This window comes from Taeniopygia guttata, chromosome 2, assembly GCF_048771995.1.
Source record: "Taeniopygia guttata chromosome 2, bTaeGut7.mat, whole genome shotgun sequence".
Taxonomy (NCBI): domain Eukaryota; kingdom Metazoa; phylum Chordata; class Aves; order Passeriformes; family Estrildidae; genus Taeniopygia; species Taeniopygia guttata.
The window spans coordinates 131301817-131313865 of record NC_133026.1 but is presented as its reverse complement, the minus strand read 5'-3'; the positions used below and the strand labels follow the sequence as shown (position 1 = coordinate 131313865).

General features: G+C 38.5%; 1 protein-coding gene across 6 annotated transcripts in view; it reads right to left on the bottom strand.

Moving 5' to 3' along the window:
• Positions 1-12049, bottom strand: part of GRHL2 (grainyhead like transcription factor 2) — a 64479-nt gene that overhangs the window by 38946 nt on the left and 13484 nt on the right. For 4 of the 6 annotated variants that reach the window (XM_072924860.1, XM_030266517.4, XM_030266513.4 and 1 more), the window contains 4 exons: positions 9477-9544; positions 7556-7940; positions 5062-5114; positions 1731-1887 (listed from right to left, as the gene is read on the bottom strand). In XM_072924860.1, the coding sequence (XP_072780961.1) occupies positions 1731-1887; positions 5062-5114; positions 7556-7940; positions 9477-9544 (663 nt within the window). The remainder of the gene's footprint in view (positions 1-1730; positions 1888-5061; positions 5115-7555; positions 7941-9476; positions 9545-12049) is intronic. The other 2 variants (XM_030266514.4, XM_072924862.1) reach the window with 2 other exon arrangements.

The window sequence follows — 12049 nt, the reverse complement described above, 5'->3', positions numbered from 1 at the left end:
AAGCAACATAAGACAATGAAGGAATGATCATACCAATCAAAATTAAGTGAAAATAAATCACAGAGGAAAAAACCTTCACTTTTAAATGTCCTGTTTTATTTTCACCCTGAGACACTAAGCCCAAAAAAACCACTATCAAGCTGCTTTATAAGCCAAGGAGGTAGATTACAATTGATTCATCATCTGTTTCCCTCCACAAGCCACCACCACAACCTTTCATGCACTCTGTGACCTTCTGCAGTCCACCTATAAAAAGCTGAACACCATCACCACATCTTCCATGTCTATCTAGCCTCTCCATGGGCACGAGGCATATTGGGTAGGCACTAGATGTGTGTGGCTGGCCAGCTGATGCACTAACCAGAACTGGCCGAGCAGACTAGCTTTTCTACCAAGGACAGCACTAATGTTTTTATTAACCACTTACAGGGAACTTGTAGAGGTTTAATACCTTCAAAACCTCTTGCCCCTCTGTTAGCTTTGGATGGAATTGGCAATAAATTCAACAGTCACTTGAATACAGCCCTGGCAAACAGAACATGATTGTGAAAGTTGCACACGGTTTCACAATCTTCTGTCAACTACATCCTACAGAAGGATGCAATCTCACCTCTCCTTTATAATTTCCACCCTTCAGCTTCACAGCTTCAAAATTCATGTGGCAGTGCATTGAACCAAGCATATGAGGACTGGTTTTCAGTCAGACTAGTGACCTCCTGACTCCTGTTCCAGCTCTACAAGTGCTAGAGCTGGAACCACAAAATGGGAAGGAACGGGTGGCAAGGAAAGAGATTGCTCAGAGCAACAGAGAAGTCTTACATCAGATTTAGCTAACAGCTTCATGTCCTAAGGAAACCAGGCTAAAAATTAACTGCTCATTCAGGTTTCCAAATCATTGCCTCTGTTTAGGAAGAGTCTCTCTAAACCTGTATGATAGAAACATATAGGTTGTTGTCTGCTTCACTGCTCACATTGACTTTCATTGGTCCCTTTGACTAAAGTCACAACATTTTTAGCGAGTTTCATGTATTTGGATGGAAACATTTTTCAGCCTCATACATATGCAGCTCTGCCAGCTTCAGGGCAAAATTTACAGGACTCATTGTTCATTCCAAGGTTACTGGGTTAGGATTTTTCAACTCAAAAACATCACCAAGGAAATCAGGACGCCCATTCACCAGGCAGATGTTGCTGAATACACAAGCTACAGTTCTAGGCATAGAATCTAAGATGCAAATAATTCATTTTGTTACACTTCTGGGTGAATGTCAAGTGAAAGCTCACTCTTATACAATGAAAATTATTTTAAATTTATGTCACAAAGGATGGATTCAACTCCTCGCGTTTTCTCTGAAATGCACTGGAAAAGCTGATGAAGTGCACCAGTGAGTAAAGATGGACTCCCCAGTACATGTGGCAGATCTTGGACTTCTTTACTTTATTCACAGCAATAAGTTCACCAGTGTTAAGTGTATCTGTGGAACCACCAAACTGCCAAATCATAAACTGAGGCTATATCATTAATTCGCAAGATCACACTCTGAAAAAACTGGACTGCAAAGCATTTGTTACCACCATCAATAAGGTGCTCTCCCACCTTTACATTAAGCATGAGAATAAGCTTGCTCTGTCCTTCCCCCAAGAAAAAAAATAAGATTAAAAGCCAATCAACCACAACCATATCTGTCTGCAGCGCTCCATTCCCACCTAGGAAAGAAATGGGACTATACCCTGACTTTGCTGATGGGATGCCGGAAGCATTTGTTATCACCCGTCTCACTCAGGGTGATGGCGTAGAACTGTCCTTTGTTCAAGTAGGTCATGGGTCCTTCCCCTTGCTTTTGACGCAGAGACTTGGTAGCTTCTAATGTATACTGAAAAGTGCTGCTGAAAAGACAAGGAGAGAAACACCCACAAAATCCATGTCACTTTCCCCTCTTCTCTTTTATCATGTAATTATTGCATTGAATAAGGTATAAGAGCTAATAACAAAATTCCAGGAAACATGGCAATTTAAAATTGCAATTTTCTTTTTTGACTCCATCAGATCCCGCAATCAAGCGTAAAATTATCTGGACTGTAAAGTTTCTCAGATCAAAGGCTAGATCTGTAGTATCTCTGAAAGGAACCATTATGAATTATGAGACTGTGTACCTCACAATGACAGTGCCAATTACCAAGAGGGGATTCAGCATGATTTGCAGGAAATCATCGACTCCACAGACATTTAAACTTAGAAGTGTTGCAGAAAGAGAAATAAATAGGTTTCTTTTAAATCCCAACTAGAATAAAACATGCTGCAAAAGATGGATGCAGAGAATGGAAAGTCCAACTGCTACTTTCAGCACAGTTCCAAGATGGAATACAAAGAGAAGTAAGTTCAATTGTTTATAGAGAACACACAAATCAAGGTTTTTATAAACTTTCTTTTCAAAATTAGTCAGACTGAATGAAGTGCCTACATTTAGCTTTATCTTCAATCAAGTAACTTCCCTTTAGAAAAATATCAGGGAAAAACGGCTCTTGTGTTGAAATTTTAGATCTTAAAAAGACCCTCTTTCACAGAAGAACTTTCCAACTTCAAAGCACTTCTCAAACCATGAAAAGTTTAGGCTCCATTAACTAGTGAACTGGTAGCTGGAAACACTTCTCACTGAGCCTCCAGCCACCACCTCCAATAATGGCCTTGAACAATAATCCAATAAAAATGATGCCTGCAGCTCCTCACAGTCTCTTAAAAAAAAAAAAAAAAACTCAAACTGCACAGGAACCTTAATGCAAAGTCCTCATGAACTGGAGATATAGTGGAAGCATTTTCACAAAGGTTCTTATTCAGCAAAGTGTTTAAGCAGTGCCAGAGCAGAACCAAAAGGAAGAATATGTTGGTCCAAAATAACAGTGTATCCTTAACTTTCTAATTCAAGCAAATACTCTAGATCATCATAGTACTGCCACAGCAATATAGAAATAAAGGGACTGCAAAAGATATTTTAACTATTCAATGGAAAAAAAAAAAACAGAACAAAACACATAACTAATAATTACATTTAAATCCCCACTTGAAGAGAAGGTAGGAAAAAAATGTAACAGATCCAGTCTTCCATCCAAAAGGAGTTTCAGACAGCTTAGTATCAATTTTTCAGTTTAGTTGCAAACATTCAATCAAATGAAGAGAACTTGTAAGTCCTTCTTGGCTTATAAGTTGAAATCCAGTCATTTTTCTAGTTGGTTAAAAGTTACAAATAAAAGCAAAACTAAGGTAATAAGCAAACACTCATCTATACCTATCAACCCACCGATGGCAGTGCTGGTGCTTCCACACAAAGCAGCTGCTGCCACCATGAAGGCTCTTGCATGCAGCAGGAGGACAGCACAAGGGCACCGCCGTCCCCTCCACTGTGGCGTGTGCTGCACAGCCCCTGTCCTGTGTGCAAGGGGAACAGAGGCATTGGCAAGTGTGGACCCATCTGAGTGGATTAGAGCTATACCACCAGGGCTGCAGAACCAGCATCCATCTTGCTGCAACACTTGTCCTACAGATGGACCACCACAGAGGTAAGGGCACAGCCTTGATTTAGCATCACACATAGGGACTGCAGATAGTGTGCCCAAGACCACTTATGACACACATTAAAGACCACTTATGCTCAAGACCACTTATGACACTGACCCGGGAGATCTGCCTGAAAACCTCACACCAGACAGAAGAACTAACAAGGATGTGTGCTCAGAAGGGCTTAGAATGATAAGACACACACAATATCTTAACAGAACTGCTACAGTCTGCCACAGGCTGGTCTTCCGTTCCCTAGCATTCTGTATGTTTCAGTCAAAAAAAGTAAATCCCAAACACATTCCACTTGGCCAGTTTTGGAGCCTCTGTGTAGCACCATTTGAGAGTTTTCTTCTTGTTTCCAGTTGGCAAGCAAAGCATGCCCTATAGCAGAAGGATTACTCTCACTCTTAAAAACTTACTGCAGTCACTCAATTATTACAATACTGTTATGAACTTCACCATGAGTCTCAACTAAACCCCTGTGTAGTCACTAAGATCTTCTAGCAAGCTTCCAATTACTTGCATATTCACCACTTCTTTTTTCAATCTGAAATTCTCATTTCTGAGCCTTCCACTTCCAGGTAGACCAAATACATCCTTCCTGGGAGTTTTCTTAATGTGCATTCAGAGGTTTCATTCTTAATGTAACCTGGGACGTAGCATGAAAGACTTAAGAGTGTGGGAATTTTTAACAATACCAATGCTTCAGGATTCACTGTTACAAATGTTCAGTGTAGTAAGTGAGCAGCCTTTGCTAAATATAATTTTCATATCTTCTGCCTATATAATGACTCAGTTCTGAGCTCACTGTAGTTAATGATTGTTTAACATTCTTCAGAAAAAATACCAAGTTGTAAGGAACCTTCACCATAGTCCCAGTCATATGCCTAATCCACAAAAACTACGTAGTCATATTCTTGATTCTAAAGTGAGAGTAATCTCTCAGATATAAATAGACCCATTCACAAGTATGAAATAAAGCATCAGTTTAAAATCTTTAGTGATTACAATCTTTCCTAGATAAAGGGACTCTGTAGTGTTTGCCCACGTTACATACACGTTCTTCTGTGCTTAGACAGAACAGTATTCTTTTCAAACTTTAATTTTTGAAGCTTTTTCTTGAAGCTTTTCAACTGTCCTGGACATTTGACTTCTGCATTTTGCCATCCTGAAAAGATTTTTCATTACCTGATTGTCAAAGCTATGCTCTTTTACCTGGGGAACCTCTCAAAAGTTTTTATCTTGCATATCTTGGGCAGGAGGCTTCAGAGGAATTACAAGTTTAAAGCAATGCTGAGGGAAGGCAATAGATGAAGATATAAACTGGCCAGATCTGAGAGCTAGCATGAGCAGGAGAATTAGAGGAGACATGCTTGGCAGCATCAAGGGAGGACTGCAGGTACCCCAGGGTGAAGACAGGAAGGGTGGGAAGTGGACACAGGCAGCTACTGTTCAATACATTCCTGTCTGATGCCAGCCAACACATTGCAAAGCTTATGCCATACCTTGTTTGTTCATAAATATATTCTTCAGCCCCCACTGACACACTCCGATACTTCTGAAAAATAAGAGCAATTAAATACTGTTTTATAAAATCAAAATGCAAATACCAACAAAAGTGCAACTAGGTTTAAAGATAACTCGGAGGAAACCATCAACCATTTAAAACTCCAAATTCCTAAAAACTGCCATGGATATTAATAAGCTCGTCACATTTTATACAAAGGTTAGAGATAGACATTGTAAAAAACATACAATTTACTTACCTAGCCTCAAAGAATTTGTTTATACTATAAAGAGCTAACAAACTAAGGACAGCTAAACAAGAAAATTAAAGAGATTAGAACAGTATATTTATAATTGTTAAAATTGTAACGAAGAACACATCAAGCAATTGACCAAAGTGTCCACTACCATAGGGATCTATAAACTCAGCACTCCTTCAGCACAACACAACTATAACCCCATAAATCTTTTAAACCTATTCCTAAATATGTATTTATAATGTATTTGACAATTAAGTAAGTATTAGAACAAATCCAAACCCAGTCATTCTCACCAGTACTTAGGGAATACTTTGCAAGCACTTATGAAAACTAGTAAGAACAACTGTCTTCCTAGATCTAAACACTAACTTTGCCTAAGTTTCTTTTGGTATGTTTTGACATTTTACATTACGGTTTCCCCACACCTGCTCCATCCAGCTGTGCCTACACAACAGTGGCTGGTGGAGCAGTCAGAACACAGGCTAAGCACATCCTGGGGTTTGGGCAGTTGAGAAAAACAGAGGCAGACCCACTGCTCAGTGAGGCTGCAGCAGGGTGGCAAAGCTCTGACTGCTCCCATGCCACATGCATGAGAACACTTGCAGCTGGAAGGCCACCAACAGTGGCACACATCTCCCCTAACAACTATGGCTGGGGACATAAAATTAATTGCCCAGTCCCTTGTAGAATTAATAGGGGATGTGAAGATGAAGAGGAGTGAGTGTACTTAGAAAACCACTCCAGCCAGTTTTGGCAAGGGGAGTTGAACAGATTCTCTCTCCACAGACTGTAGAGAAATACTAGATGACAAGTACTGCACCCTGTTATTAACTAGACATTTTAAAAACTTGTAACAATATATAACCATTTTAACAAAATCACTGTAATACAGAATTATATAACACAACATATACATGTTAAGTTCCTATTTATGTCCAAATTTAACAAGCTTGCATGTTTGACAACTCTGCACAGGGCAGATTGACTGTTTGTGAACCTCTCAGCAGCATGTCCCAGAACAAACAAATGGAATGGAGTCACTCTGCTACAGCACCCTAGGGAAAGCCAAGAGCATGGTCCATAAGCGCCATTGACCAGTAACACAAAAATTGCCCATTAATATTATTTGATAATGCAGAGCAGTGTCTCTAATCCAAGGTTTGATCCTACTGATTTTACAATGGGAAGCTAGATTTCTTCATTATTTATTCACTTAGTTGACCTACATGTGTTCTGTATCTGAAAACAGACTTCACCTCCAGATATCCTGGATCTGTGTCACTCATGGAGACAATGTACTTTTCCATAATACACACACACACAGTAAATTTCTCATACACTAAATCAAGGCAGCTCAGCCTTAATGTAGCTTGCCTTGTACTTTTGTTACATTTACAATTTTGTAAAGTTGAGGGGAGAAAAACCCTAGGGGAGTTGTACCATTTAATATCTCTAATTATTTGCAGAGGTACTGTCAGCTTTAAATTGTCCTCACCTTTCTACAATTCCAGCTTGTCTGCCTTATTCTGCAGCAGGCAAAAGCAGCCAGAGGGTACTCACCATACTAAAGCTGATGTAAAACTACTTTGACAGTAGCATAACTGTAAAATAGGAGTTCTCCTTGCCTTTTTTCTTCTCATTCTAGTACACATACATGCAGTTGTTCCTTGCCTGTTGAATTCTCTGTTCCCCTCTATTAGTCTAATTCTGCTACTTTTTCTCACTTACTTGTGTTGCAGAATAGAGCTTCATGCAACAAACAGCTTCTGAATAAATTACTTGGGTTTATCCAGCAGCAGAGGCTGTTGCTACTCATTTGCATTTTCAAAAGAACATCTAGAATTTCCCTGTTACAAAGTGGCTATTTCTTACTATTCTGAAGGCAGATCTTGTTAATGGTAAATAAATCTTCTTTCAGAATAACACAATACCCCAAAGACAATACCCCAAAGACAAAAAAAAACCCTGTATTTATTATTCTCAGAATTTTCAATAAACACCTTTAAAATTGTCTTCTGAAACATCTCATGATGCTCCCCTTTAATCAGAGCACAGACTGATGGGAACACAGCAAGGAGTAGAAATTAATTTGTTGAAACAAGCATCACTATTCTTCTAATGGTTCTCCTGGACAGTTCAAATCTCCTTATCTTGTTTACAAGCTCAAATATCCTTATCTTGTTTACAGCTTTTTATTGCATTCTTAGATGCTAATTTGAGGTGGAAAACTTACTTCTGTTCCTCCATCTTTGAAGGTGTCACTGTAGGTACTGTCAGGAGTACTGCGCTGATCATCTTTAAGATAATTTGTGTGGGGAGCAATGTTGGACACTTCGTATGGCTCAAAGATAACACCTCGGTGCTCCTCATTTTCTCCTCTTGCATAGTGTGTTTGTGGGGTCATAAAAACAGGGGTGAATTCCTCTGCTTTAACCACAGTCACTGCTGACCCTGTGATGGGTGTTGAGCTCCCAGACACATTTGTGTTGTATTCCCTTTTGGATGACTCCAAAGGATCTTGGTTCAAGGAAAGGTTAACAGGCACTGTCTTCAGGACTTGCACACGGTTCTCTCCCCCACTTAAGTTATTCTGAGCTTCCGTGGTATTAAGACAATTTCTGTGAGACAAACCAAAAAATTTTATAAAATGTCCTGATAGAGGAAATCTCCTTAAATAGCTTAATGGTCTTAAATGTCAGGGAAGAAGATATTTCAATTCTGATAAGCCACTGCCATAAGAAGTAATAAATTAAAAAATAGGGGAAAAAAAAAGAAATTGTGAGGCAAGCAGAGAGGTCCAGACTCTTTAACAAATGGGGAAGGATAATTATTTGATTTGACTTGTTACAATAAATTCTGGGTATCCAGGGTTGCTCTTGCCTTAGCTTATAATTTGGATGCAAAATCAATCCAGCAGTACAACAATCTTTAAACACAAAATAAGAATAAATAGTAAGGCAGGACATGGATTACTCACAGTAGATATTTTGCACATGAAATAGGCAGAATATCAACAGCAAAATTCATATGGAGATGGCATGCTCTCAGGCCACTACTATTTGCTTAACTCTGGTAGCAATGCTATTCTAAAAGATCAAGCCCAGGAATTCCATTGTATCAGAGTAGATCAGTAACTATAGTTACTGGCTACGAGGTAACCTCAGCAGCATTCCCACAGCTACCCTCAGTTGCTGTTGAAAGCAATCTGATTGCTTATAGTAGTTATACTGACATAAAATTGTTAACTCATAGAACTTCTAGTAGGCATAACATTGCTTCATTTTCAACCCAGGAGAAATGCTCTGATACTACCTAGTGCCCAGTTCCTCTCTCTTAGCTTTCCACTGTAGGCCAGTTTCACCAATCACACTTAATTTAGGAACTGAACATCAGGAATTTCTCTGGTTCATAAAAGAAAAACTGTCCAAAAATTTTTCATAGCCTATTTTGAAACAGTAAATTTATACTACTACCTATTGAAACAATCACCTTATGAGCAGCTAGTGGAGACCAGCTGAGGCTGTCACAAATTAGCTACATTGAAATAAAACTTGCGTAGCTCATCTCTGTCATAATTTTATATGGAGATACCTTCCCATATGTAAAAACTTCTTTGTTTCTACAAAAATATACATTTTCTTTTCTGCAGGTCATAATAGTAGGAGGCAGCTTCCTTTGACTGAAGTCACTTTTAGCCTACAGAGAAAAGCTGAAATCTGAGAGGAGCGAGCAAAACATTCTGAGCAAATTATTTTAAGAGCAACTTTATTTGCTGGGCAGGTCCTAAATTATGTTAAATAAGCCTAAATGAGATTACTGAGGCCAAACTACTCACTTTTTGCCCTACAACAACAAAGAAAAACAGACAACTGTCAAGATAATCTGATTTTACTAATCTCTGCAGCAAAACAACACCAAGAAACAAACAAAGAGTGAAACTCTCAGCTACCTCCCAAACTGCATGTTTGAGAATACTATCCATTTTTTCTAATCAATTGAAAGTAAAAAGGAGTAAAAGGTGCTTCCCAAAACAACCTTCATTCTTTTAACTTCTGAAAGAAAACCATAAACCCCTCAGGCTCTCACAGTTCCTTCAGTTCACAACTGATCAACACTTGAAGTAGCTGGGTGTATGATTTTGAATAATACTGTACCTTTTATCTTGGTCTTCTTGATTATCACTCACTTTGTTAACAGACAACAGCCTTTTATCTCTGGGAACCTGAGAACAACACCAGGCATGGGGTCAGGTAAATGCAACTGTCAGGCATTTGCAGCTTCAGACTGCTCTACTGTAACAACTAGAAAAATGTAACTATCAGGGTTGTCTAGCTCAAAGATGCCAGGAGCTTTTTCTTTGGGAGACTGACTGTGAACAGAAAGAAAATTTCCAAAGACAAAAAATAAAGGAATTGTTTTCTTTTCTAGTTCTTGGGCACACCAGTTAGGAGCAAAGCACTCTTCTTTATGTCCTGTCTTTTGAATATCAAGCTAGGCCAAGCTATCTCAAAATCAAAGATCATATTATTCCAAAAATACACACACACACTGAAAAAAAACAAGATGAGAAGGAAGATACGATGCTTTGATGAGTTGTGCCTTGAGACCATTTTAGCTCAGACAAAAAAGGCTTTTCAATTAAACCATAAGCACTAGGTAAGTCCTCCTGTTAGAGAGAAGCCTGGAGTGCAGGAAGGTTGTGGATCTTTCCCTTTCTTAGTATGGGGACAGGTCAAGGCATGCTGGTATGTCATAAGAAACACTGACTTCTGCTTTGCTCACTGCATTGATAGCTATGAGAGGTATAAAAACCCAGTCAAATCTGGCCCCTTGACAGACTCAGAACTGACACCAAGCAACTTTAAAGATTTGTACTCCCACATACCAGTATCCTGACACCAGCACAGATATGAAATCACCAAGGGTGAAGTTCCTATGACCGTATTTTTCTTTTCTTGCTGAGCCATTAATTTGGGAGCTAAAACTTCTAATCTATCTTTTGCACAAGACATATCCACTCCATTGCAGCAATTAACGCAGGATTAAAAAGCAAGATCAGACCTAAGAATGGGCTAAAGCTGTGCTTTTTACTATTAAATATTTTGAAGAAACATCAGAAAAATATCTGACTTTAGAGGAAAAACAGTATTACAGTGCACTCCAGTAGTGAATGTTAACATCAACAATAACTGCAAGACAGCAGCACAGTCCCAGAGTTCTATCCAGAGCCATTCTTTCTTTTAGGGACATCCCATTTCCCTACTAAGCATCCTTTTTTTTTTTTTTTTTTTTTTTGAACTGGGATAAAAGACACAGTTTACATATGTTGATTCTCCTTTTCAGATTATATATTTTTCTCTGAATGAGGGTCTATGTTTAGGTAAATATCACTACAAGAAAAAAACAAACAGTTAAATTCAAATTATTCCTATTGACTGGAAAAAGTAATTAAAAAATATTACCCAGCATGTCAGAACGAATAAGCCAGATTAAAAATATAGACAATTCAAGAGTCTGGTGCATTGGAAGTCCTCTGCACTTCCCCATTACAGCACAGAGGTTAAGTTTTAAGTTTGTGTTTGGGAGCATCAACAAGAGTTATCATTTCTTCCCTATTCAAGACAAAAATAGATATGATTGAATGCTGGAAATGGTTTTGAGATGTTAATCCCACCTTATTCCATCTGAACCCAAAGTCTTAGCAACTGCCTGGAACAAAGAGTAGATATGTCTTTTAGAACATGATTTTGAGAAGGAAAAGGGCTATTTTCTGGTTTTATTACAAAAATCCATCATATTAATGAATGGCTACATACAAAGGTACTACTAAGACAGAAGCCAATACTCCAGATGCTCATACACATCCTGAATTTTATGAATCTATATTAATTTCACAGACTCTGGCACTGTGGTAACTATGTCAAGCAGAGAAAAGGACCTTTTTTCTTTCTCACTGGGAACAGTTTTCTCTACTGATAACAACACACAAAAGCAAGGAATATAATCAGCAAAGCAATTAATATTTAACCGTAAGGTTGGTATATGGCATCTTCCCTACAACCCCTTCTCCTGAACACTCAGTTAATATCACAGAGATAAAAAAGAGGAGTCCTTTCATTAAAAGCATTTATACTAATAAATACTAAAAGCAAAGGGTTTTAAGTCCCATTCCTGTTACTTCTTCACGAATTACAAGGAGACCTGACATTGCTGTGCTGGCTTTCACAGAAGATCATGTGTCCAAGGCAGCCATAGCTGACTTCAGGGGTATGGAGACTGTTCATTTCACTGTAACTAATTCATACTCTAGTGCTTGGGAGGCAACACTGATTCTGTTTGCAGAGTACCAAAGGGTCAGCATGGGTTTCAGAATGACATTTTTGCTTTACACAGAGATGCATTCTCTAGGACTCTCCTCTGATTTCAGCAAAAATCTCAAACATAGCTTTACTTAAACATGATGAAATATATATATATATATAAAAAAAAAAGTTACCAAAATTGTATGTAAAGCCCTGGGTTTAGAACATTACAAACTGAAACTACATTAGTGCTTTTCCTGTAAATTGACTTAGATCTCTTGCTCTGTGTCCAGCAAACTGCCAGTGCAAGGGCTAGCCCTCACTGTATGTTTGTATACAGCCGACTGCAATCATTATACAAACAAAACTAACATGGGAAATTGTCAGATGAGAGATACCCCAGTTATAGAGCAAACTAAAACATG